Raw genomic sequence first — 27,907 nt, 5'->3', positions numbered from 1 at the left:
GGGTGAGGGAACTGAGAGCACACCCCCAGCTCTGGAAAAAGAAGTCATACAACCATATGTTCACATGCACATTTTTCTTCTGACCATATACTGTGTTTAAAAGTTCCTTCCTAGAATATATTTCTTGACTATAAATATGCATCGTGCCTTCATTTAGCATCGCAGCACAGTGTTAGTTTTAAAAAATGCTAAAAGTATCATATCAAATACATGAAGGGTTTTCATAAACCCACTGGCATGACCACACACACACACACACACACACACACACACGCAGGTACAGGACAGGGAAAACTGGCAGGCCCCTGGAAACCCCACCCTCATGGTTCTCTCCCAGTCCCTGACCAGACTCAAGGACATCCCCAGAACAGCCCACTGAGTCTCCCCCTTTCCATGCCACCCCCTAAACATCTAAGCCTCTCAGAGCACAGAGGGGAGCCGGGGCAGGGGAAGGCACCTCCAGACCACACACGCAGAGGCGGCCCGCAGCTCGCCTGGGCTTGCAGCCATGGGCCCTGCAAGGCCAGCATCACGCGCTGCTTTCAAAGTTGGGATTCTTGAGATACATGTCACTGGGCGAGAAGCTGAGGATCTCATCCAGGGAGGGGCCGTCGTCGTCAGGAGCGAGCTCAGACTCGAACATCCGCTGCAGCAAGGCGTCCACGGTCCTGTACTCTAGGAGGAAGGAGAAAGAGGCAGGTGCAGAAGAGGCACCCAGCCTGGGCTGGCATGGCTGGCTCCCGAGAGCCATAGGGAAGGATGCACAGGTGCCAACTCCCAGGAGCTGCAGGTTTGGTCAGCCCCTCCCATGACCTGGGTGTAAGCCTCAGCCAGTGCCCAATCTCAGGTCAGTAAGGTGTGGGTTTACTCAGCCAACAAATGAAGCAACTAAAGAGCTGCTATGGCTCCTTCTGTCTCCCAGCGCATTGCCATGCCCTGCAGATGCCACAGAAGTTACGAAGAGACACAAACCCAAACCCCCATGGAGCTTCAAGCCTGTAAGGAAGACAGATGGGAACCAAACAGAACCTCTGTGAAGCTGACATGTGCTCAGGGCAAGGGGCAGTGATGGGGCAGGGGAGAGTGGGGAAAGAAGAGTGTACAGCCAAGCACACAGGCACCCCGCCCTCCTGGAAGAGGCCAAGGGGGAGGCTAAGGATGCGGGAGTGAGTCAACAGCATTGAAGGTGACCCAGGAGCAGGATGAGGCAGAGGAGATGCTGAGGCTGCAGGAGTTGTGGGAAGGCAGCGAGGATGTGCTGTGAGGTGGAAGCAGGTATGTGGGTGGTGAGGGCCAGGCCAAGGGGCCTCGTCCTTATCCTGGAGAAATGGGAGCCACTGAAGGCCGTTGCCACGGAGACAAAGAGCCAGCTGAAAATCAAGTCCTGCACCAGTCAGAAACTCACTGTTGGATGCAATCCTGCAGTACAAGCCCTTGGAGGCCTTCCTTTCAACGCCCTCATCCTCCTCACTGAAGCCACCATCCTTGGCACTCAGGTTAGCTGTCGGCTTCTCATCTTGTTCTTCTTCCCTTCGAGGAGGAAAACACAGCGTGAACAAGGTTCCTCTGCTGGGTTCCGCACACGCCCCCGTCCCAGGCATGGCCCCGTCCCACGTCCTGGGCAACTCAACCCCAGAGGCCGCTGAAACAGGCGCAGGTGCCACACTGCCAGACCAGTCACAGTCCTGGGCTCTGGGTATAATGCCCTGCGAGGTGTGAAAGTCATCTGCAAAATGGGCAACTCACTCTTGGATTCCCACACCGAGCTCTTGAATCTTCTTCTCAATCGCAGTTTCTATTTCACTTTTTTCCAGCGAGTATGCCACAAAGAATGCCTCCAGGACGAATGCTATGAAAATACTGAGAAAGAGTCGGAGGTGGAGGGGTGAAGGTGAGTGCGTTCAGACAGGGTAGGTGAGCCCCGAGAAGAGGCCAGCTTCCTACTGGCAGGAAAACGCAACACAGGGAGCAGCAGTGAACAGGGGCCTCTCTCAAAGACCTCTCTCTGTGACCTCACCATTTCACTCAGCTGGGAAATCGCACAGGTGATTCAACCCCCAGGGAAAGGAGGGGAGGCTGGCCAGGACCTCAGATTCCCGCCCACGCAAAAGGACTCAGATGGGGGCCTGGCGCAGTAGCCTAGTGGCTAAAGTCTTTATCTAGCATGCGCCAAGATCTCATGTGGACCTCAGTTCGAAACCCGGAGGCCCCACTTCCCATCCAGCTCCTTGCCTGTGGCCTGGGAAAGCAGTCGAGGACGGCCCAAAGCCTTGGGACCCTGCACCTGCATAGGAGACCCAGAAGAAGCTCCTGGCTCCTGGCTTCAGACTGGCTCAACATCGGTTATTGTGGCCATTTGGGAAGTAAGTCAGCAGACAGAAGAACTTCCTCTCTGTCTCTCCTCCTCTCTGTATATCTGACTTTCCAATAAAAATAAGTTTCTTTTAAAAAAAAGGATTCAGGTGGGCCCCTAGAGGAACACAGTGTGGACAGCCTGAGGTTGGTCCCCTGCAGGGGCTCAGCATGCAGTGGGGAGGACAAGAGCCCCTCAGCCCAGCCGGGAAGGGCAGGCAGCAAGAAAAAACGCACTTGACAATGAGGATGACCACCACAATGTGGAAGACGATGAAGTACAGCTTGGCTGCCTGGTGTGTCACAAGTGCGAAGCCGCCTGCAATGAGTGAGCAGCTAAGGAAAAAGGCCTTAGAGCACATCCCCATCCCGGGTCCCAAGCTCGGAGAAGCTTCCAGAAGCTCCATCCCTGCCCCAGCGAATCTCTATCCCTCCCCACCCCCAAGAAGGAAGGATATCATGCCACTGGTTGACCACGGTGAGCTCGGTCAGCACGAGGAAGGCAGAGGCCAGGTGGTTGAAGTTGTTCTTGCAGTACCTGGCCCGAGCAAAGGCCGAGCCCTTCAAGGCTGGGTTCCCGCACAGTAGGGCATCAGGCGCTGTGAAGTTCGCGTCATAGAAATGCACTTTGCCTTGGAATACTTCCATCCCAATGATGGCGAACATGTAGTAGACCACCTGGGAGGGAAGGTGCCCTGTCACCGTTGGCCCCGGGTTCAGGTCCTTCCAGCTGTCGGTGGAGGGACAGGTGGAGGGCTACACCTGTGCCTGTTCTGGGCTTTCTTCACCAAGTCAGAAGATGCGGGGTTGGGGGGGGGGGTTGGCCCCACAGTTAGAATGACACTTTGAACACCACCTGCCTGCATCAGAGAGCTGGGTTCAAGACCCAGGGTCTGACTGCTACCTGGAAGCAGTGGTGATGGCTCAAGTAGTTGGGGTCCTGTCACTCACATGGAAGACTGGGCTTTGATTCCCCCAGCTTCTGGCTTCAGCCCAGCCCAGCAGCAGGCATTCATTGGAAGGGAACTCTGCCTTTATTTTTGTATCTCTCAAATAAATGAATTTTTTATATGAAAGAAGAAGCTGCTAGCAACATAATGGGTTAAGTATTCAAGAAATTAAAATCCTCTAGAAAAGAAAATATTGAAGCTGTGAATTTTCTCACTTGAACCAGAAGACATCTCAGAGGCACCAAGATGTTAGAAGCAAGGAACGGAATCAGTAAGATAGGGAGGGAAAACAAGAAAGTCCATACCAAGCATGATGTAAAAGCTAGGGACTGTGAAAGACTAGAAGGTGGGCCCAGCGCGGAGCCCTGCGGCTAAAGTCCTCACCATGCATGCACCAGGATCCCGTATCAGTGCTGGTTCTAACCCCACTTGCCCCACTTCCCATCCAGCTCCCTGCTTGTGGCCTGGGACAGCAGCAGAGGACGGCCCAATGCATTGGGACCCTGCACCAGTGTGGGAGACCTGGAAGAGGTTCCTGGCTTTGGATCAGCTCAGCTCCAGCTGCTGCAGCTGCTAGGGGAGTGAACCAGCTCTGTCCCTTTGCCTCTCAAAGACAGAGGTCTTTCTGCCTCTCCTTCTCTCTGTATATTTGCCTTTCTAATAAAAGTAAAATAAACCTTTGGAAAAGAAAAAACACTGGAAGGTATGATTGTATAATAAATTTAAACTTTATTGCAGCCAAAAAAAGCTTTAATGTCAGAAAATGAAGCAGAAATTTTAAATGCATTGCTATTTTCTCACCTATCAGACTGGTGACAGATGGAAGTATTTCATGAGTCAGTTGTGGGGGGTCCAGAGAAAGAGACTCTGTGACACCCCAGTCCCAGGAATACATCCCAGGGCACACCCACTAGAGGGCAGGCTGTCACCATCAAGCCAAATTCTGAACCCCTTTAGCTTACACCTAGTCCCAACAGATACACCCACACAGGCACACACACAAGGGTGGTCTTTACCAGATCATTTGCGAGAGCACAAAGGCGAGACCACCCAGTGGTCTGTCAGTAGAGGGGCTAGTTAGACATGTTCTGGAATCTTCCCTCATGGGCTCATGTAACCACAGCTGAGTTTACCTGAATGCACATGCCTCCCAGAATGTACGACAAAAAGTATGACAGGAAGTAGAATGAAGACACACGACATTGTAATGGACTATCCCACATGACTAAACATAAACTGGGTCCATGCAGGCTTGTGTCTGATACACTTATAGATGCAAAAATAGTTCAAGAAGAGGGAGCTGGCACTGTGGCCCAGTGCGTTAAGGTGCTACTGATGATCCTGGCATGCTACCATGGAGTGCCAGTTCAAGTCCCATCAGCTCTACTTCCGATCTAGCTTCCAGCTAATGCACCTACGAAGGCAGAGGGTCCGAGAACTCCGGCCCTTGTCCTCCATGTGAAGCTGCTGGCTCTTGGCTTTGCCCTAGCCCAGCCCCAGCCACTGTGGCTATGCGGGGAGTGACCCAGCAGCTAGAAAACATCTCTCTCTCCCTCTTGCTCTGTCACTTTGCCTCTTAAATAAATAAATCTCATCTTAAGAAGATTTTAAAACAAATATTTGGGAAAAGCAGCAAGGAACTTCTAATGAAAGCTGTCTCTGGGACAGAGGTGGGCGTGGGATGGGAAGGCTGAAGTACAAGTCCCCCTTCACTGTAAACCGGAAGTTTTACCAGCATCTTTAAAAGGAAAACTCAGTGCCCTGGATACTACAGGGTCCACCAGTACCTGAGCTCCCCCCTTCACATGCAGAACCACCCTGGGTGGACGGTCGCCAGCCCCTGTGTGGCCTTCTGGGACCTGGTCTGCCCTACAGTTCCCTACAGTAGGGAGTAGCTGAGCTCCATGACAAAAAAGGACCCAAGCCCTGGGGCTCAGGGTGTAGAGCCACAGGCGGGACGGAGCCACAGCCCTGAGAGCCACCCGTTGGCTAGGAATGTGCACCTGCACTTGGACTTGAACAGGGAGTAAGAGAGAAACTCCTCCAGGCTAACCCTCTGGGTGGCCAGCATTCAGGACAGGCGCCAGTGCGCCCAGCTGTGCGCCCAGCTGCACACCCAGTGCTTCCAGAAACTCAGTGTTTAAGAAGAACCATTCTTCAGATCAAGGACTCTCATGTACTCCTTGCCCCTCAGTCACTGTCACTAAAGTGAGGCTTAGTGAAGCTCCCCAGGGGCCAACGGAACATCTCCCCACTTACTTCGCACAGAAGACCAGATGAGAATGTTTACTTACGAAGACAAGTCCGCCAAATGTCAGCATCGTGGGGCCAATGTTAATTAGAGTGGTCACTATCACCCGGAATCTAGGATAAAACAAAGTCTCTGACACCAGGCCAAAGAGGGAGGGACGGTGCTGGTCCACCCACTCCCCCATCTGTCTCTGGTCTTTGCAGGTGAGCAGGAATTGGCCCTCACGGGAGTTACCTCGCAGTTTCCCCGACACAAAAGAGGTTGCCAAGGAGCTGGTTAGAGAGACCCAGACTGGAGCTGAAAGTCTATTTCGCTTCATCTGTTTTCTTCCCTTTCAAGTTCCTCCACCCCCGAAGCATGCATACAAGAATCAAGTCCTTGTGCAGGCCATCCTGGAGGCTTCCGTTGACCACTACACTCCCTATAGAGGAGCAGGATAGCCCTCGGATGTGAATAGTCCCGGCCCTCCTCGAATGGAAATTGGTCTAGCAAAAACAAAAGGCAGGACCCGGCGTAATAGCCTAGTAGCTAAAGTCCTCGCCTTACACATGCCAAGATCCCATATGGGCGCCAGTTCTAATCCCAGCGGTCCTGCTTCCCATCCAACTCCTTGCTTGTGGCCTGGGAAAGCAGTCGAGGATGGCCCAAAGCCTTGGGACCCTGCACCCACATGGGAGACCCAGAAGAGGTTCCTGGTTCCTGGCTTCGGATTGCCTTGGCTCCGGCCATTGTGGCCTCTTGGGGAGTGAATCAACAGATGGATCTTCCTCTCTGTCTCTCCTCCTCTCTGTATATCTGACTCTCCAATAAAAATAAATAACTATTTTTAAAAAACCCAGAAGGCAGAGTAGAGGAGTCCATGCATGCTGTGGGTGGGTCTATAGTGGCAAACAGCACACAGGCACAAGAAGCTGTGTTACCTCCCACGGCCATGTCAGCCTGGGGACCCAGTGTGATCAAAGCAGCCGCCATACAAGCTCGCATTGCACCGCAACTCACAGCACAGCTCAGCATCACCCACTGAGGAATGGACACAGCAAACGCAGCATGCTCACACAGTGCAACACAATCCAGCCGTCACAAAGCAGGAGACGGTGTCCTCCACAAACAGCACGGATGGGACCGTGAAGTCGAGGAAGCCAGGCACAGAACAACAAGCATCGCAGGACGTCACTTGCAGGTGCAATCTACAGAAACTGCGAGCGCAATGACAGTTACCAGCAGCTGGGGAGAGAGGGACGGGCTAGGTTGATTAGCAGGTCCCAAGTATCAGCTGCATAAAAGGAAGAGGTTCCGTTAAACAGGAGGGCGAGGACAGGTCAAGATAACGTACTGTGAGCTTTCTTAAAAAGCAGCGAGAACAAAGGAGTCTGACTGTCTTTGCCACAAAGAAACTATCAATGTTGAGGGAGACAGGAATGTTTTGCATATTCACACATTACACAGTACCCTATAAATATGTATGATTTTCACATTTCAGCCAAGTTTTTTTTTTGGGGGGGGGGGCAGAGAGGAGAGCTTAAAACAATGTTTAAAAAAACCAAGAGTAAGGCGATCTGAACTTCAGGGTCAGCCTCCTAGGTTGGCATCCTGCTTTGCCTCCTGTGGCTGTGCACCCATGGGAGGGTGACTTAACCTCTCTGGGTTTCAGTGACAGGGATGTCAACAGTCCCCATACCAAGGGTTGCTGGAAGGTAGGGCTTCCTAGGACAAAGGTTACTGCCCTAGAATTAGCTTTAGTTGCCATGGCAACCGTTTTCATTCTGCCACTGTGCAGGCAGACACAACTCAGGGCAGGGTCATAAGGACAGAAGCTCACTCACCCTTGGACCTGTCACTGGAGTGCCCTTCTCCCACCTGCACTGGCTTCCCCCAGTCCCTTCCACCATCCCCTGAGAAGCCCAGTTCCTCTTTATCAGTCACACCCTGGGTGCCAGGCTGTGTTGGTCGCCCCATGCAGGAGTGACCTCTGTGGGATCCCTGGTGTGGGGACCTGCCCGAGGGAGCCATCTCACGGGCCTTCATTTGTACCTCTGAATGCTGATGATGACCCGTAGGAGTCGGAGTATCCTCAGTATCAAGACAATATCCAGGATCTGCTGGCTGTTGTATTTTCTTGCTGGACAAAGGAGCACAATTATGAGGCATTCCCCTTTCTCCTTTCTCAGATCCTCCAACTCATCCCTGGTAGGGGGTGAGGTCTAAGGCTCTAGGGGGTGGGGCACTGGGGAAAAATGTAAGACAATGGACGCGAACGCTGTCTTGAATCCCAACCCACCCCTGTGCAAGGCGAAGCCAGCCCAGGCAGGTGAGTGTGGAAGCCAAGCATTCGCAGCGCCCATCCCTCTACCTGTCACCATCACTATCACCGACCAGCCCTGAGAGCTACACTCAGTGTAGCTCACGTTGGCCACATGCAGTGGCCATCTCGGGCCACGCTCAGGAAGTGACTGTCGCCAGTTATACAGAATACTTCGCAACCAGCTTTCCCCTCCCTAATGGAACTTCTGAGCATCGTCTTGGGCAACCGCACTGTCTTACAGGAGGGAGTCCCACCTTACAGTCCCACCTGCTGTCTGCAGCAGAGACTGTACAAGAGGAGCAAGGTGCAGGCTGAGCAGCAGAGAGGAAAAAGGGCCGTGGGCAGAGGGAAGGAGGGGACGGGGCAGGCTTCATGTTATAGATAGAACTGGATCTCAAATTGGTGAAGCTCAACCGGGACACCAAGGGTCAATTTGGGAGGGATAAGTGATAGAATCCAGTGGGATGCACGCCTACAATTAGATCTCTGAGAAACAGCTGAACACAGCCAAAGCCACCACCCATCTCAAGAACATGGGACATATTTTATACTTCTCTTCTGCACCCACACCCTTGTGCCCTGACCTCTTAGCCACACAAGGAAGGTTTGAGACATGACAGACAGCAAGCCTGATCCTGGGAGGGGGTGAGGCCAATGACACTGACCTGAGTGAATGGTGGCATTGGCCACGGTGGCCACCAGGGCTGCAATGACAATCAGCACGTCAAACCTACAGTGCAAAAGCAAAGTCTGTTATGAAACACAGGCTGGGCCTGCTGAGCTTGGATGGAATGGGTTCTGAGAAAACCACAAATCTGGTATCTTAGGCAATGCAGTGACCCCACCCAGCATAAAACCCACTTCCAGCATCATTAGGGAAAAGCTGGTAGGAAGTGATGAGTCGTAAAGATCAAGGGGGCCTTTTGTTACTTCCAAGGAGTCTCTTTCAGTCCTTTCACCTGCAAGGACTGTCTCCTTGAACCATCAGGGTTCAAGTTCATGAGGTGACAATGGACAGCCCTAAAGATGGGTGTGGGTGCCAGGGGCATCAGCTGTGTGAACAGAAATGCAGCCTCCACCATCTCCCCCAGCTCCATCCTCTGGGAGCAGAGAAAGCCTGCAGATTGACTTGGTCCCAGGGGTCAGAAGTACCACCAATTGCATGGACACAAGGAAGCCACCACCCAAGCCAAAAGAATGGCGTGTGGAGAGCCATCTGAGCTGGTGCAGCTGTGGAGGTGCCGAGAAGGTGGTGTGTCCAAGGGCAGGATGGGGCTCCACACACCCTGCCCCGTGAAGCCCTTCCGTCTGGCCTTTTCTGAGCTGCATCCTTTACCAACAAACTGGAAATCTACTGTGTAAAAAAGGCTTTCTTTGTTTCTGAGAGCCATTCTAGCATGTCTATGAACCCACAGATGGCACTGTGGGAGTCTCTGATCTATAAGGGTACTGCAAAAAAAACTTGCAAGAAAATGAAAATAAAAGCATGAATGGTGGCCAGCGTTGTGGCACAATGGATTCAGTCACTGTGTAAAATGTAGAAACCGCTCCACTTTGGATCCAGCGCCCTGCTAATGTGCCTGTGAAAGCAGCAGAAGATGGCCCAAGTGCTTGAGTTCCTGCCCACATGGGAGACCCAGCTGGAGTTCCAGACTGCACGTCTACTTCCTGGCCCAGCCTCAAGCCACTACAAACATTGTAGACACTGCAGAGCGAACCAGAAGATTAAAGGTCTCACTCCATCTCTCTCTCTCTCTCTCTCTTTCTACCTTTCAAATAAATAAAATCAATCTTCACTTAAAAAATAGGAAATAAACTATGAGTTTATTTGGTGCCAAAAATTTGAATGGAAAAAATGTTCTCATAATATATGGAAATGCATAATGTCCATCGTTCCATTTATTCATGAACTTTTTGATGTACCCTCATATAGGTGACAACCCACTTCCTGGACTCGACTGGCACCTGAAGTGGGGACTGCCAGGTGGGACTGAGTCCCTGGCTGCCCCCGAGACCTGCTGCTCTGTGTAGGTGCGCCCAGCCAGAACACAATTGGACTTAAGGCTTTCAGCAGCTTCTGGAGAGCCCGGGAAGTGCCTGATGTAAGAGCGAACAGCATACTTGGTGTCAGAAGTGGTGTGAGACTGAAGAGGAAAAAGGCTTTACTTTTTTCCTTTCTTGCAAAAAATCTTTTCCAAAACTGACACTATGAGACTGGATTCTAGTTTTAGGTGGCCTCCATTGAAACAAACAATATCAGCAGCAGCTGTATGCTGGTAGATGCTCCCAGTGCCAGGACTGCACTATCAGGAGACCCGCACGGAGGCCACAGAGCTTGGGCAATGGTAGCCACTATCCTCATGCCCATACTGTGCCAGGAGGTCCCTCCCTGTCCCCTGGCCACTGCTCACCAGTTCCAGAACTGCCTCCTTCCAAAGTAGGCCCTGGGCTCGTATGTGTACAGCTTCAGCAGGATCTCAGCGATGTAGAGGGACAGGAAGAGCCATTCCATCCGGGAGATGATAGGGCTCTTCTCATCGAGGGCAATGAAGACGGCATTGAGGAGGATGATGACGTCATAAACCCACACGAAAACTCTGGTGCAAGAGAAAAGTGAAAACAGAGACAGGTGCCATTATGCAGCGTTTTAGCATAGGTAGCATGAGGCTGGGCAGGCCCCAATCAGGGCTACTCCGATCCTTGATGAATATGGGGGTCATATTCATCACACACACACTCTCACACACAGATACACACACACATACTGAGTCTATGGAAGGTTCCAGAGTGCCTGGGCTCTAACACTCATCTGATCCCCACTGACCCTGATGCAGTTTGTCTCCAAGCAAGGAATAAAGCCACATGAGGGGAGGGGAGACAGCTGTGGTTTGCTTGCATTTGTGCCCAAGAAACCCATGGATCATGAACTCAGAGCTCAGGCAGGCTCAGGGGCTTTGGCACAGGATGTTACACATCTGCTGCTTGTTCCTGGAACTCCCCCAACCTTCACTGCAGCTGTTCAGAAAACTCTTTTTGCTCGTACACACAGGCGTCTCAAGCAATTGACCTGCCGTCTTTCTCATCAAATGTGGAATGCCCAGAAAAAACTCACATGGCTGGACTGTGACTCACGATTTCAGACCTACAGCCAGCTGCCCAGGTGGCTCGCATGCCCTTCCCTGTGCCCCCAGAGACTGACTCCTGGCATGACCACAACTACAGGAAGACACAGGGCCCACCCTAGTGCTGTCTGGGACACTGCAGATCCAAGGTCCCAGGACTCAGGGGCTCACAGAAAAGAGCAGCTACTTCAAGGGTTTCTGTCAGACTTGGGCAGCTTTAGGGAACTTACGTCTCCAATGTGGGTGGCACAGAGTGCTCTATCTGTAAAGCAGGCTGGGAGAAAGCTGGCCCCATCTCACTTGCCTGTGTCGAACCATCCTCTGCACCAAGAGGCTGGCGGATGACTGATAGATCCGCGGCATCCAGATGTCCAGCGGGTGCTTCTTGATGCTGACGGTGACCACCTGGATGTTGAGGAGGTCAGCCAAGCGCAGAAAGTTCATTCTGTCTGCAGTGAAAAAGCAACCCTTGAATCCATGGCTGCCATGATCCTGAAGTTCAGCAGAGTCCCTGGAGTGGCAAAGCCAATCTACAATCCCTCAGGTGTCCCCCCTGTGTTCCCCATGCCCCCAGGGTAGCAGAATGACATTTTGCTAACTTGCAGGTGCCAACCCCACATGCCCTGCCCTTGCCTTCCCATGGGCCATAGTGGCTTCCCGGGTCTTCCCTGACTTGGCTTGCCAACATCAAGCCTTTTGCCTTTTCCACTCAGGTGATCCATTTGCTCCCTATGATCTCCTGCCTACCTCCCTGTCTGCTCTTGGGGTACTCAGACCCATATCTTCCCAATGAACTCACCCATGACTCAGGCCAAAGTACCATGGGCACTTTCTTGCCCAACCTGGATCCACCCAATGGTTGAGTTGGTGTCTTCTGCAGCTGCTGACTACCCAGGGCCAACAGGCCTTTCCCCACAGTGCCATGCACCTCTTCCCAAGCGGGTTACCCGCACTAAGTCTCACGTCTGTTTTTGCATAAGCTTGAAGTAATTCTGTATAACTTATATCATCGCATCAATGAATGGAATTAGAATGTATAGTGTTGCTAATTCTTTGCAAACTGAATTGAAGCCTTTGAAAACTCTAAAGAAAGCTGGTGATGTAAACTGCAGATCAATCATACAAATCAATCATAGCTGGGATGACCATTAGAGACTGAGGCTAGGGGACCAGCACTGAGGCACAGCATCTAAGCCTCTGCCTGTGATGTCAGCAACCCAAAGAGGCACCGGGTCATATCCTGGCTGATTCACTTCCCATACAGCTCCCTGCTAATGCACCTGGGAAAAGCAGTGGAGGATGGCCCCAGTGCTTGGGCCCTGCTACCTACGTGGGGGTCAGAAGAAGCTCTTGTCTCCTGCTTTGGCCTGCAGCAGCTCAGAACTCCATTGTAGCCACATGAAGAGTGAACCAGCAGATGGTAGGACTCTCTCTCTCTCTCTCTCTCTCCCCCTTTCTCTCTCTTATATAAAAACCCATGAAGGAGACCCATGTGGTTCCTGGCTTTGGATCAGCTCAGCTCTGGCTTTGTGGCCATCTGGGGAGTGAGCCAGCAAATGGAAGATCCTTCTCTCTCAGTCTCTCCTGCTCTCTGCAAATCTCCCCTTCAAGTAAAAATAAATAAATCTTTAAAACAGAAAATGTGCGAAGTTTCACATGTAGAAGGCCTAGCAGACACCCAGACCAGGTGTCCACTTCCGTTTCAGAAGGAAGCAAAGAGGAATGGTTTCATTGGCAGCACTGCAGCATGCTTCCTGCAGGGAAGAGGCTGCGGGACTGCAGTCTGTGAACACCAGGCCAAGCAACGGGCTCAGCCCTGCCAGACGCGTGGCCTCCTGCATCAGACGAGGCCCTGAGCAGCAGCAAACACACATGCTGCCACGATGTCTGGATGCTGTATGTCCATAAGGACACTTTAAAAGAGCGAGAATCCATCAGACTGACTGAAAAATACACTTGGGTATCTCAAAATTGTTAGGTTTCCAGGCCTTTAGGGTCTGAGGGCAAATACACACCCCCAATTTTTTTGACATGCTCATCTAATTTTTATCTAGATTAACAGAGAGAGCAAAAGAGAGATGTCATTCATCCACCCTCCAGAGCCAGGAGTTCCATCCAGGGTCTCTCACGCAGTGGTAGAGACCCACATGCCTGAGCCGTCATCCGCTGCGTCTCCCAGGTGTGCATTAGCAGGAAGCCAGATGGGAAGCAGAGCGAGCAGGACTCTAGCCAACTCCTCTGATATGGGTTGTGGGCACCCCAAGCAGTGGCTTAGCTTACTGTGCTGTAACATTGTTGCCAGCAGGGCATATCAATACATGTTTGTATTTCCTATTTCCCAAAACTGCTTGACTATAGACAGCCCTTCACACCCAGAAGTTCTGCATCTCAAATTCAATCAAGGATCAAAAACATAAGGAGGCTGAGAACTGCCTCTACACTGAACATGTAGGTTAGTTTTGTCATTATCCCTTCAACAATACAAGAACTGTTAACTTAGCATTTACGTTGGATTAGGTAGTAGAAACAACCAGAGACCATATGACGTATATAGAAATACGTGTGTGGGTTGTGAGCAAATACTCCATTTCTTCTAGTAGGCTTGAGCACCCTGGGACAGCGGCATCCTTGGAAGTCCTGGAACCACTCCCTGTGTGTATCCGGGGATGATCCCAGCATGGCTGCTCTAGAACACACAGGGCAGAGGGAGGAAACGGACATGGTTCCTCACCCACGTGCCCCTTCTGGCCCTCATCAGAGATCTTCCACAGGAGCTCCAGGTGGGAGGTGCTGAGATCCGGCACCACCAGCCTTGCAAGCCTCTTCCACGTGGCTTCTTGCACCACGAACTCCACGCCCACCTGCACCTTCAGGATGTTGAATGCCTCGATCATTTTGTAACGCTTCAGGTATACGAGTTTACGAATCTCATTCTAAAATCAAACAACAACAACCACCACAAAAACCAAAGTTGTGCATTTTTTAAAGAGTCATGCAGGTGTTATTTCTTTTACTTTTGAACATTTTGAACATCACAGAAGGGATGGGCAGAAGGAGAGCAGGAGATGCCCATATGTGTCCGGCAGCAGCCCCGTGTGCATCCACAGACCATGTGTCACCAGGTTCATGGAGAATGCCCAGGAAGGAAAACCTGGGAAGCAGAACAGCAGGACGCAGGCAGCTCCAAGCCCCAGCCTGCCTAGGAGGAGAGGGAGGCTCCAGGAAGAAGCAAACCGGCTGGGCTGCTGAAAGAAGATGGGAGCCTCAAGGCGCAGGGCCGGAGATCTACCAAGGGGTCAGCTGGGCAGGGGAGCCTTAGGGAGGGGGGTCAGGAGATCTACCAAGGGGTCAGCTGGGCAGGGGAGCCTTAGGGAGGCGGTGTCAGGAGATCTACCAAGGGGTCAGCTGGGCAGGGGAGCCTTAGGGAGGCGGGGTCAGGAGATCTACCAAGGGGTCCGCTGAGCTGGCGAGGAGGAGGAAAGTGAGGCAAGTGAAACCAGGTTAAAAATGGCCCAGGGGGAGAGGGCCAGCTGAGCCTGCCTGCAACTGCCACCTTGCCTGACTGCAGCAAATATTCCAGAAGGAGGGAAGCCCAAGAGCCCTCTCTAGGTTAGCAGGACCCACGAAGCCCCTATACCAGTAGGAGTCTCTACTATTCCTGGAAGTCAGCTACCCAATATCGCCATGATATCATGACTGACTGTGCGTTGTCAAAAGGGCAATATCGGTGTTGACTCCTTGGAACTTCCTGAACATGGCCAGGTACACAAAACATATCTAAGATCCATTTGTTGGCTAATGTGTGTGGCACAAGATGAAATTCTTTTTTTTAATAAAGATTTATTTGTTTTTATTGGAAAGTTAGATATACATAGAAAAAGAGAGACAGAGAGGAAGAGCTTCCTTTCAATGGTTCACTCCCCAAGTGGCCACAACACCTGAAGCTGAGCCAATCCGAAGCCAGGAGTCCAGAGCTTCTTCCGGGTCTCCCATGCGGGTGTATGATTCCAATGTCCTTGGGCCATCCTCAAGCAGGGAGCTGGATGGGAAGCAGGGCTGCTGGGATTAGAACCGGCACACATATGGGATCCCGGCGCAGTCAAGGTGAGGACTTTGGCCACTAGGCCACCGCAGCAGGCCCAGAAGATGAACTTCTGAGAGCTTTCTCGCAATTAGAGGAGGGGTTTACTGGTGCAGTGGTATAACAGGACCAATCAGCCTGCAGCACTGGCACCCTATGTGAGCAGCAGTTCATATCCCGGCTGCTCCACTTCTGATCCAGCTTCCTGCTTCTGGCTGGGAAGGCAGCAGAGGGTGATCCAAGGCCTTAAACCTCTGTAATTGTATGGGAGACCTGGATTAAACCTATGGCTCCCACCTTCGGACCAGCCTAGCTGAGGCCATTGCAGCCACGTGGGGCATGAGCCAGGGGATGGAAGACCCCTCTCTCTGTCTCTCCTTCTTTCTTTGTAACACTGACTTTCCAAGTAAAATAAATATATCAGAGAGAAACTGAGACTTCTTGGGTGAGAGGGAGGCACAGCTGTGGTTCTGTTATCCATCAGTGACAGAGGGAAAAGGTACCCAGCCGCTATGGAAGCACCCCTCCACAGGGGTTCGGCAGACAGTCAAGAGGGGCTGTGGACCTCGGAGATTCCTCAGGACCTGGATGGAGTCGCACACCTTCGACTCCTGGGCTCAGCCCACCACCCCTCCTTTTCCCACAAACATTAAAGCCCTCTGCCCTATTCTCCCCTGCTCCCCACCTCGTGGGAACATTGTGATAAAACATTCCAGACAGAGCCAAAACACTGTGCATCAGAAGGTGGTGCTCTCTCTGCTTCGGGAAAATCGCCCTTCAGGGACAGCTTTCCTCAGCTGTGGGTCTACAGGAAAGAGATGCACCCACCAGCGAAGGGTGTGGGTGGGAGGCTGAGGAGGGGCTGCCGAGGATGAGAGGGCTGAGGGGGTTCCAGGGTGTCCTTCTGCCTCTAGCACTCAAAGCCTCCACCCACTCCAAATTTCAAAGCGACCGGAGCCAGGGACGAGTCTGCTGGCTCTAAGATGGCATGTCCATGTCTGTCTCGCCAAGCTCCAATCAGACACAGACCCAGGAGCTGGGAGCTCTTGGAGGCATCAAGGGCAAGAAGCAAAGCAAGAACCCAGGCCTGCACCAGCACTCCACAGCCTGCGCTGTTCAGGCCTACCATGAAGGCAGGGAAAAGCTGAAAGGGCCAGGCAGCACCTGAGCCCTCCCGCCTCCCGCCCCAGATCCACAGAAGCTGGAAGATCAAAGCCAGCTACATATATCTGGCAAACCCCCCTGCCGGCCTCCTGCCACTGCCCCCAGTGCAGCTCCCTGCATGTTACCTTGAGGTGTTTCCTGTAATTGTTGTAGACCACGGCCAGAAAGACGGACATGAAGATGTACGTGTTGATGATGATATAGGCGATAAAGAACAGCGAATACCACCCATTGAAGTCATAGGCAGGCATCCTAGAAGGAAATAAGGAAGCTGTAGCTTTTTTTTCATACCGCTAGTCCCACAGTGCCTAGGAGGCTGAGTGTGGGTGACAGCCCCACACATGATACTCATGCACGAGGCACCAGCAAGTTCTCCCTCACTCCCAGTCTGCACCACCGGGCCTTAGGCATCACCATGGATCATGCTGAACAGCTCATTCTAAACCTCCTGAATACTTTGCACCTTACAGTGGCACCAAGTTTCAAAGGGGGGGGAGGCTTACAGATGGCTCAACTCTCTTCTTAAAAAAAAAAAAAAAAAAAAAAAAGAAAAGGAAGAAAAAATCCCAGCCCTAGAAAGGGAGTATTCTTCCCAGAATGAGAATGGCTACAGAAGCACGGCTTGCATTCTCTCTCAGGATCTTGCCCATAGCCTGGTGTGTGTGTGTGTGTGTGTGTGTGTGTGTGTGTGTGTACAGGCAGTGTTCTGCCCATGAGGGACCTGTTTACTGATCACAGCGGGACAAAAGGCACTTGTGGAACAGGTGCCACCTCCACCCCGTTTAACGTTTTCCCCAGGGTAAGGCTGCCAGTGGGCAACTGCTATGAATGAGCAGCCTGGGTGGTCCTACACACCAGTAGGTGACAGAAACCTGCTACTATGCAGCGGGCACTCCGCCCACGCCCATGGCTGAAGAGGGGTCACCTCAAGCCTGCGCCATGGAAGAACTCTACCCCCACACACAAGACAAATCCCGGATAAGAACCCTGGAGAAAGCCACATGAGGAAAGCCACATGAAATGAATAATGGCTGCACCTGGAGATCGGGCCTTTTGGAGGGCAGGCAGTTTGTGTTTTTTCCGCTCTGTGTGGCCAAACTTCTACAGCAATGCTGAGAGCGGGCCATTCTGCTCTAAAGATGGCTCAGGCCTGGGCATGCAGAATTCAACGAAGCCACCGGAAGAAAAGACGGGCTCCAACACTTCAGAGCTCTAGCCCAAGGGATGCCTCCCGCTGCCTTCTATTTTGAGAGACTTCCAACTTAATGTGGTTTTACATAAGGAGGCTTGGCTACTACCTGCTCTTTCTTCTTCGCCTTGCTAGTTTCAGAAAACAATGGCTTTTTTTATACATATTTTGCAGAATATACCTTCTTTTTAAATTTTTTATTTATTGATTTGAGAGTCAGACCTAGAGAAAACACACACACACACGCACAAAATGAGCTCCCACCTGCTGATTTGCTCCCAGATGCCTGCAAGGGCTGCAGGCCAAGGTTAAAGCCAGGAGCTAGGAACTCCATGCAGGTTTCCCATGTGGTTGGCAGGAGCTTTAACTCTTACCACTGCCTCCTCTGACCTGGAGTCAGGGAGCAGGGCCAAGACTCCAACCCAGACACTTTGATAAAGACCCTGGGTATCTTAACTGCCACACGCAGTGCCTGCCCCACACCTCCCGCTCCCCAGCTGCTCTGACTACTGTGAATTCTGTGAGAGGAACATGGTTGTCCAAGGATCCTTGGGGCACATACATTACGTCGGGGCTGTTCGCTGTAGTGACTAGCACATAGAGCTCAAATGCAATCTCCAGAATGTTCGTGAGGTAGGGGGAGCCTTCTGCTGTTTTCAGACCCCTAAAGAGGAACCAAAAGCATTCATGAGAAGCACACGCCTGAATGAGGCTGTGGATCCCACCACACGCTGCCTGGAGTGAGCCCTGCTGGAGTGAGGGGACAGACCGTGCCACCCCCAAGATTCCCCTGGGTGTGGGAGAACTCACAGTGGAGACTTCTGGACAAGCGAGCTCACCTATCCCCAAAAAGCTTCAGGGCCATCAGGGAGAAGACAAGCACACTGAACATGAACAAGAGGAAGACGTAGAGGATGTCGGGCAGTGTGTTCCGGATGCTGCGGAGGGCTCTGCGGACCTAGGAGGGAACCATTTGCTCGGGTCTCCGCGGGAAAACCAAAGCCGAACCCTGGCATGTCCTAAATGGCCTCCTCACCTGACGACTCTCAGGTAAGTTGATCAGAAAAAACGGCCTCAAGGCCCTGGACCAGCGGACACTGTGGATGTGAGCAGCTTCCAGGGACCCATAGATAATCAGGTCCAACAGGGTCAGCTGCAAGAGATCCAGAAGGAAGAGTTAGCGGTGCCCGGGGTCAGAAGAAGGTGGGGAGGAACAGTGTGTATGCACTACTTGCCCAGCCTGGAGGAGGGTCTCCATGTGACTGAGAAGTGAGTTTTATCAACAGGGACATTCCAGTTTTGCAACTCAGTACCAACAAGCTCATCATTGAGCTTTCCCATGTGCCACAGAGCAGAACCAAAGAGCCACTGAGGAGGCTTTCTTTTTAGCCTCACCATAACAATCAGGTGGGTGTGATTCCTGGGCAGAGGGACTTGAAATACAGAGAGGGCAAACACGGGGTCCCTGATCACACAGCCACTAGGGAACAGGATTGGGACAGGACCCAACCACTGAAGGGCTGCATGGATGTGGGTCTTTGATTTAACACAGGCCTCTCGCACCTACTGCCAGGAAACTGTCACTGAGTGTTTGGTATTTTTAACAGCTCAGGCACTACCCATGTCATGCCCAAGCCTTTGAATTCATCCTTCCTTCCCGAAGATAGTCCTAGAAATGGAAGTCCAGGGTGCAAATTCATGCACATCTAAAGCTGTTGAAAGGAACTGGCCAGCAGTCTTCCACAAAGATCCTTTATTCCCCACCCCAAGAGGGTATAAGCTCAAGCTCACTAACGTTGTTGTAAAGGCAAGTTAGGGTCTATTTTACTGCTGTTTTCATCTACATGGCTTACTTGAACACCATCCCTAGCCAGCTGTTTGCCTATTTTCACATCATCTTTTGACTGGGGCTTTGGTATCCCAGAAGTATTCCCAAGGAGTTGAAAGAGTCACAGGTCCTGGATTGCCCTGCTGGTCCCTCCCTGGGCAGTGCACCTGCAGCTGGGCTCATGGTGTTGGCTCAGTCATTACCATTGTTTTCACCAAGACAAATCCACAGCCGCTCCTCTACTGCATGGCGTCCCCGCTGCCGGCAGTCAACACTCACCCCTATGGTCACCAGGATGCAGATGTTCTTTGTGTCCTTCCAGAAGACAATTTGAGGAGTGACTTTGGCAAAATGCATCAGTCTTCCAAAGAACACAGTCAGGCAGAGGATTTCCACTGTGGCAGTGGCCTGCAGGGAGCAAGCAGGAACTAAACATAGCACTCAGCCACCAGGAAGCTTGGCTTCAGCTCTCCAGCCTGCTCTGCCACCACCCTACCCATCCTGCCCAGCACCTTCTGAGAGAGAGCAAAGCCCTCCGTTCTGCAGAAAGGTGTTGCAAACTTCTTTGCTAGCTGAAATGGTGTCTTTAAGAAGAACTCTACCCTGAGTCACAGTCCCCATGATCCCAATTGGCAAGGCTTTGTGAGTAAGGTTGGCTTAGCCAGCTGGGGACCCAGAAAAAGGCAAGTCAGATACAGCAGAGGCGGACCACTTCCACATTTCAAATTCCCAATGTTTGTATTGAGCACAGGCTTCTAGAAGTGCCCTTCCTTTAACAGCAGGCTTTGCTCCCTAACTGTGGCTTCCATACACTCTCCAGAACTCACGTATTAGAAACTCAATCTCCAAGGTACTTGGAGGTGGGGCCTTTATAGGTTAATTAGGACTGGTTGAGGTTACACAGGTAGGGGCCCCAGGAAGGGCTTTCTAAGAGGAGGGAGACCTGAACTGGCACAGTCTCTCTGTCTTGCACGTGACACCCTCCCATGCCATGATGTGACAAGTAGAGCAGCCAGGCGAGCACCCACGCTTACCTGCACCAGCACCTGCTGACCTCAAGGGAGAGCTGTAGCAGAGATGCAAACCTGTAGGCATCTACTGAACTTCCACAAACCCACCTCCTCAGTCAGCAAGGCCGAGCGCAGCACCTGCCCAAAGCAGCAGAGCCCACCCACCACAGAATACGAAAGACGAGAAAAGGTGCTGGTCCCTCAAAGCCAGGAATTGGTGAACTCTTTTCCTGTTCATGTCAACCTTTTGGGCTTTACCCAAAACATCCCTGCTGCAATCACTCAGCTCTCACTGTGGCTGACAAGAGCAGGCAGCGAAAACACATAACTAAGCATGGCTGTGATCTGCCACTTCCTTTGCAGGCACCACATCTTAATCTCATGTAATTATCCTGTGTCATAAAATTCCAATCTTCTCCTTGCAAAATTAATTTTCTCAAGCATTGACCAATTCAAAAACCATTTGTCTCCACTCATTTGAGCTATTACAACAGAAGAGCATAAACAAGATAGCTTGGAAACAGCAAAATTGAATTCTTCACAGTTGTGTAGACTGAGGACCCAACACCAAGATGCCGGATACTACGCTGTGTGGTGCGGACCTGCCTCTTGAGTCATAGACAGACATCATCTTGAGGCAGAAAGGGTGAGAGAGATCCCAGGGACATCTGTTAGGAGGGGAACTGATCCTACTCATGACTGAGCCACCTTCAGGACCCTAATCACTTCTCAAAGACCCTTACCACCTCCAAATACCATATTACTGATATTTCACATTTGCCAATGTAAGGATTTGGAGGAGCAAACATTTGGTTTGAAGCACTATTCCTAGCCCATAGGCTGCACGAAAAAAAAAAAAAAAAAACTCACAGCAGCCAAATTTGGCCTATGAGCCATAGTTGCCTGATCCTAATTTAAGCATTTCAGTTTTGAGGTGTTTGATACACATCAAAAGGCAACAGGAACACAGAAGAATAGAGAAGGGCCATTTGGTTGTTCTGAAGCAGCAGATTTGAAATCAGACCTAGCTGGAAACCTAGCTCTCCCCTTGCTGCCAAGTGACGCTGGATCAGTCACACGATCTTCTAAGGCTCGGCTGAGAAAATGGGGATGATAACAGCAGGTGGACCTCTCGGACAGGCATGGTCAGGCTTACCGAGAATGCAGAGAGAGACCTGTATACAGAGCCCTCCAGAGGGAGCACTCTGCACACAGTGAGCACTAAGTAAATGGTAATCAGCACTGCTGAGGTGACCAGTCCAGACCCAACCCAAGCAGGCCAACAGGTTATTACTGAGACGTATCTGATCAGCTGGTTAAGTTGACTCATTACTCAAAACTGCGTATCTCCAGCTACTGAGCACCAAAACTTTTTAATGACTTATGACTATGAAAAAATCTGAACATGTTGTAGGTGCAAGTGATACTTTCTATAATAGAATATTTACTTGTCATTAAACAATGCTTGAAATAAATAATATCTTGAAAACATCATTTGCAACATCTCTATCTTATTTTTCCCTTTGTGACCAAAAGATCAAAAACTTCATGGCACTTCAAATGCCTTAGGACTAAAGCATTATTATCTAATGAGTAGACAGAATTTCTCAACTCCCAGCAAGGAAAATCAAACTCAAATTCATGCGCCTTGTAATTTGAGTGGGAGAAACAGGAAGAGGCCTGGGGCCAAAGTCACTTACCACAAATCCTGATTAACCACTGTATTATTTTCTTTTTTAAAGATTTAGTTGTTTATTTGAAAGTCAGATTTACAAAGAGGAAGAAACCAAAAGAAAGATCTTGCATTGGTTGGTTCCCTCCCCAAGTAGCCACAGTGATAGAGTTGGGCCAGTCCGAAACCCAGGAGCCAAGAGGTTCATTAGTGTGTTCCACATGTATCACAAGAGCCCAAGCACTTGAGCCATTTCTGCTGCTTTTCCCAGCCAAAGTGGAAAAGCCAGAACACACACCAGCTCCCATATGGGATGCTAGCCTCACAGGCTGTGGCTTTACTTGCTTCACTGTAACACAAGCCCCTACTGTTGCATGCTTAACGCTTACCAAGAAGGGCAGTGGGTACACTGCAGGTTCCTCAAACAGGGCGAGAGAAAGATCCACACAAATAAATATGTATGTGGCGACTCGCAGGGTCCAGTGGTTATAAAAGCAGTAAAGTCTGGAGGGAAAGAAACCAAGGTGGTTATAGACAAGGGGCCAAAATAAAACAGTACCTCAAACTTCTTCAGAGGACTTAGGGCAGGGACAATCAAGAAGCAGGGGCTTGGTCAGGTTTCCTTGACATTCTAGAAAGTAGAGACGATGTGTCACTGCATGACATTAACAGAGAAGAAAATCAAGAACCTGATCATATCTCAAAACACTTTTTTTTTTAAACGCTTCAAGATAGGATTGCTACCTTCCTTGCAGGGAGAATATATCAGAGGACTCTGAATAACAACTGATGTCAAAAAGACTCCAGATCACAAGGACTTTTAATTATTCCGTAGCAGGCAGCACTCCAAGTCCATTTGAACTCACACTTCGTCCCATCGCAACAGGGCAGACTTTGGAACAGATCTGCCGGTCACACGGCTGCCTCCCTTGCTGGAGGGTGGACTATCTTCACACCTGCCTGACAGCATCCCTGGCCAAGGCATTTGAAGATTTTGGAGGTACCACCCTGAGCCCCGGAGGATACTTCGTGTTTTCTTCCTTATTCTAGGTCAAATGTTTGGTCCCAGTCCAACCCTTACAGCATGATACAGAAAAAGCTAAATTCCCATTAAAAGAAGAAACATTATGGATTGTTTCAGAGGAAATCAAAATAGAAAGGAAAAGGAGAAAGCATGGATTGCACTCTCAGCATCTCTAAGGGAACAAAAAGCGCCCCCGATCCGGGCTTAGAGCCCCATCTCCATTCATCTGTTCCTAATCTAGTGAATACTTCCCTGCCTCTGAGGCACAATGCTCTTAAAAACAGAGCAATAGAGTTTATCCAAATCTCCACGCCACACCCTAGGTCTTCCTGGAGACTGTGAAAACATCTTCAGCCTGGGTTCAAGCGCAGGGGCATCAGTGGCCCACAAGTGGTTCTCGTGGAGTGCGGTCTGTTTTCATTACCTGATGGCCCGCGGGGATGTTTCAAATGGCACGTTTCTGTTGTACTGAGCATCCGAAACGTAGGCAGCCGCCAGGAGGAGGTCCTGTTCCCAGCGGGAGGAAGGAAAGACAAGTCACAGAAGGAAAGCACCTGGTCCTTCTGCCTCTGCACAAATGTATCAACTCCAGGAGGAAATTCCCGTCACCTCTGCACAGCCCTTGTTCCCACCAGCAGCAGTGTGGCAACTCCGCTCCAACCATTCTCCGGGGAAGCAAGAAGGTGGCGGCCACAGGTGCACTACACTCAGATATGGGCTCACAAAGGTGGAAAGGAACATGACTCAGCATTGATGAGTTTCAGTGGCACAGTTATATGCACATATGCAGAATTACATACACATGTAGATGGATACATACACATGAAAATACAAACACCAAATCAAAGTTGCCTGATGGATGACTGGGAGGAACTTGAAAGAGTCATTCTGACAAGGGAATTATTGACTTGATGTCTCTCGACTCTAGCTCTTTAAGACAGGAGTCCGTCACCTGTTGCCTAACAACAGAAATGCATTCTGCAAAAAAAAAAAAAAAAATCGCAAGGCAGTTTTGTCATTGCACAGGTATCTCAGAGTGCACATCCACAAATCAGATGAACGGTGCTGGCACACACACCATCATGGACAAAGTCCATCACTGGCTGAAATGCTGGTGCACAGCATGTGACTGTGATAAAATGGTTTCCAGATCATATACACGTTACCCCTTTCATTCAGCATCTTCAGGCCTTTTTTATAACAGCAGATATAGTTCTACCTCACTCTTAATGAATAAAGTGTCTTCTAGGTAGCTTCTGTCTTTCTCCTCTATTTTAAACATAATGAAATATTCGGAACATTTATGTTACACACACATAAACCTTTATGCCATATGATCACTTTTGTAGGACACAGTATAATTTCTGGATAGCAAGTTTGGTACACTTTCTCTTTTTGAAAAAGTGGCATCTTATTAGTGTAATCCAAGATTTATTTTATTCATTTGAAAGGCAGTGACACAGAGGAGACACATGTGCACATGCATGTAGTCACACACACATGCCTATGCACAAATGGCAAGAGAAGACACACACATGTGTGACTGTACATACATGGGAAGAAAGGCACACATGCATGTACACACACGGGAAGAGGAGACACACGCACATGCATGTACACACACACGGGAAGATAAGAGCAAGAAGACAGATTCCCACTTGCTGATTCACTCCCCAAATGGCTACCACAGCTGGTGCTGGGCCAGGAGCCTGGACCTCCATCCAGGTCTCCCTCATGGGTTGCAGAAGCCCAGGCACTTATATCATCCTCTGCTGCTTTCCCAGGAACAATAGCAAGAAGCTGGATCAAAAGTGGAGCAGCCAGGACTCAAACAAGCGTTCATCTGGGATGTCTGCTACACCACAATGCCAGCCCCCATTTTCTCATTTGATAAGTACTGAGCTCCCCCTCCACGCACACGTTCTATGCACTTTCTATGCGTATTCTATGCACACTCTATGCACGTCTAAACAGCCCACAAGCAGATGTGCCACACTGACACAATCGAGCAGAGTTGCTAAGGTCCGCCCAGCCAAAAGACTTCTGGAGACCCCAGTGGACTTGTTGAGGCTCTGTCCCCTGAGGGCGCGGCCTCCACATCTAATCCTGTGTTCACCTAAAACCAAAAGAGTCTCTTTCCCATGTTCCTTTGCTGGAGACCCCTCTTAAATTTCATTTTCTCCATGAAGACTGGCTGTGCCAGCAGCCCCCATTTCCATATGGAAAGAGAAGCTGGGCTGTGGCCACCACTGTGGGGGATCCACACCAAGGAACAGTTGTTAAGGGCAGGATGGCATGCAGCATCAAGGCAAGAAAGATGAGTACATGAGTACATCAGGGGCAGCGAGCTGTTACTGTAAGATCTTCTTGTCCTGCTACGGGGAAATTCACAATCCAAACACCGAGAGGCCCAAGTGCAGACTAAAGACGTGTTTTGTTTGGCCCCAGAACATGCCTTTTGGATGCTGGCTACTATTTCCATTTTTTTTAAAGGCTGGAACTTACACAAAAATGTGAACTTTTGGTTACTCGTTGAAAGATTATAACATCTGGCAATGCTCAACAGTACTAAGTAAATGATGGCTGCCCAGCCTAGTACCCAGTCACCTGCAGAAACTTTTTACTATTTTTCTCAGTTGTATGAGCTGGCCATTCAGCCTTGGTCTCAGCCAATTTAGCTGATTTGCATGGCCCCCAAGGCTGCATGGACTGGGGTAGCCTTGCTCACATGACTTGGGCATCCTGCCGTGGGCATCCTGCCTCGAGGTAGCCTGGAGTCCTGACCTGCTGTGGTCAAAGGATCTCCATGTGAATCAGGAGGGAGAGTACTAACACTCAAGCGTCCTTCACACTTCTGCTATTGTCCTATGGCCAAGCACAGATCCAGGGGCAAGGACACAGGCTTCACTTCCTGATGGAAGCAGTTACAGAGGCATGTTGCCAAGGGAGCACGTGTTCAGGAATGGGAAGTCTTGGTGGCCATGTCTCCCAGTCCGTGTGATAACCACTCAGCTGGGGGTGGGCAGCTGCGGGCTGCTTTGGACAGGGGCCGTCCTCTCCAAGTGATTGCAAGTGCCCTCCTTCCACGGAACCATGCCACCCAGGATCATGCTGCTCCTTGCCTGTGGGGATGTTTGAACTTGGCCTATCTGATTCAACCAACACTCTCCTAAGCCTTCCTGGTTACAAACACAAAAACTTTTCTACAAATCATTGAAAGCAAATACCAGGGGACCAAGAACCCAAAGGAAGGAAATCCAAGACCACCTGGAACAAGTTTTTTCAATTTTTAGGGGGAAAAATGGTATTTATTTCTGTTAGAAAGGCAGATCTACAGAGAAAAGGAGAGACAGAAAGATCTTGCATATACTGATTCACTCCTCAAATGGCCACAATGGCCAGAGCTGAGCTGACCCTAAGCCAGGATCCAGGAGCTTCTTCTGGGTCTCCAATGTGGGTGCAGCGTCCCAAGGCTTTGGATCATCCTCCGCTGCTTTCCCAGACCACAAGCGGGGAGCTGAATGGGAAGTAGAGCAGCTGGGACACGAATCAGACCCATCTGGAATGTCAGCACTTTAAAGGGAAGGATCCGCCAATTGAGCATTCAAGCTCCTAGGAACAGGTTTAAGAATAAGAACATCAGGGGCTGCACAGTGCTGTAGTAGGTTAATCCTCCCCCTATGGCGCCAGCATCCCATGTGGGCATTGGTTCTATTCCCCACTGTTGCATTTTCAATCCAGCTCCCTGTTGGTGGCCGGGAAAGCAACAGAATATGGCTCATGCCCATGCCCCCCGCCCCCGCACCCACTTGGGAGATCTTAAGGAAACTCCTGTCTCCTGACCTCAGATTGGCCCAACCCCAGCGTGGACCTGCCAGCTGCCCTGACCCGCCAGCATCGCAAGGGCCAAGTGGCATCTGCACTCCCGGGGCAACCCGGGAGTGGGGAAACTCTCAGTACTCCTCCCCAGACGCACGAACCATTAAGTGTGGATTATGCCTAGCAGGGCGGCATTCGGCCAGCACTCCAGAGCCATGGTTGCGGGCTAAGGACATGACAGGTCCCCAAAGGACCTGTTCGGGCTGCTCGCTTCCCTACTTAGCAGCCCGACGTTACAGGGAGCCCTAGTTGCCAAGAGCGCAGGGAGCCCCTGGGGGACAGAGGCACTCGTCCACCCGCTTTACCTCCGCAGGGCTGGGTTGCAACTGCTAGTGCTGGCTTCCCCTGGGTTCGCTTTCTCCCGGGGCGCCCCAGCAATGTTCCGCGCAGGGAGAATCATTTCGGGGTCCGGGACGCCGCCGTCGGGCGCCCTTGGGAGCGCCACGCCAGCGAACCGCTTACCTCCTGGGCGGGCGGCTGCTCCGCAGGCTCCGAACGCGGGCGACGCATCCCGGCGACGCGGGCGACCCCGGGCCTCGCAGCTGCAGCGCAGGAACGCGGTAGCGTTGGGCGGCGGACTCTGCCCCGCTGGGGCCCGCGCGAGGCCCGGCCACCGGAGTTGCAGCGCTGGCCCTTCACGTGATCGGGTCCGGCCAGCAGTTGCAATCTGGTGGGCAGAAAGTGGAGAACTGGCGGTGGTGGAGGTGCGGCGGGCTCCCCGACTCCGGCCCCTTCCCTTCCAGGCGCTGGGCCGACCAGGGGCGGGGAAGTGGATCCGGCGGGGGCGACCGGGGACGCGCCAGGGGCCCGGGGGAGGAGAGGGGAAGCGCGCAGGCGGGCGGTGGCTCGGGTAGAGGCCGACGTGGCTGGGGTCGCTGGTTGTGCGCCCTGAGCATGGGGCTCTGTGGAGCTTTCTATCAGTGGAGCCAGAAAAAACTCCTTCCTCTCAGGCTTGTTGGGAGAATTAGAAGAGCTAATCTTCGTGCAGAAGCTCCCGCTGGCTGGTGGGTACCAGCAATTCCTGGTTCGCGCCCCCAGCCCCAATGATGGGGGTCGGCAGCAGCTCTCAGGCTGGATACCCCC

The 27,907-nt window shown here is 51.3% G+C and overlaps 1 protein-coding gene across 1 annotated transcript; it reads right to left on the bottom strand.

Moving 5' to 3' along the window:
• Positions 1-268: 268 nt before the first annotated feature.
• On the bottom strand, positions 269-27,702 carry LOC101517172 (two pore calcium channel protein 1-like). The gene is made up of 19 exons (XM_058667618.1): positions 27,287-27,702; positions 23,370-23,452; positions 22,311-22,425; positions 19,519-19,647; positions 18,448-18,564; positions 18,251-18,369; positions 17,974-18,075; positions 16,348-16,474; positions 13,709-13,910; positions 11,282-11,426; positions 10,267-10,452; positions 8,521-8,585; positions 7,585-7,672; positions 5,597-5,666; positions 2,811-3,030; positions 2,590-2,680; positions 1,747-1,860; positions 1,406-1,530; positions 269-675 (listed from the first exon to the last, which is right to left on the bottom strand). Exons 1-19 carry the CDS (start codon positions 27,332-27,334, stop codon positions 530-532), a joined length of 2,292 nt encoding a protein of 763 aa, XP_058523601.1. The 5' UTR covers positions 27,335-27,702; the 3' UTR covers positions 269-529.
• Positions 27,703-27,907: the final 205 nt, after the last annotated feature.

The sequence above is a fragment of the Ochotona princeps genome, chromosome 8, assembly GCF_030435755.1.
Source record: "Ochotona princeps isolate mOchPri1 chromosome 8, mOchPri1.hap1, whole genome shotgun sequence".
Lineage (NCBI taxonomy): Eukaryota > Metazoa > Chordata > Mammalia > Lagomorpha > Ochotonidae > Ochotona > Ochotona princeps.
Note: the sequence above shows the minus strand (reverse complement) of the source record. Positions and strands in the feature narration are given on the sequence as shown.

Excerpts from the sequence above, each read along its gene's own strand:
- LOC101517172 (XM_058667618.1), bottom strand. The coding sequence starts at position 27,334 with ATGCGTCGCCCGCGTTCGGAGCCTGCGGAGCAGCCGCCCGCCCAGGAG. Across the intron at positions 16,475-17,973 it reads GCGAACAGCCCCGACGTAAT|GATGCCTGCCTATGACTTCA; the intron begins GTATGTGCCCCA and ends ATTTCCTTCTAG. Across the intron at positions 2,681-2,810 it reads CGTGGTCAACCAGTGGCATG|TCATTGCAGGCGGCTTCGCA; the intron begins ATATCCTTCCTT and ends TTAGCTGCTCAC.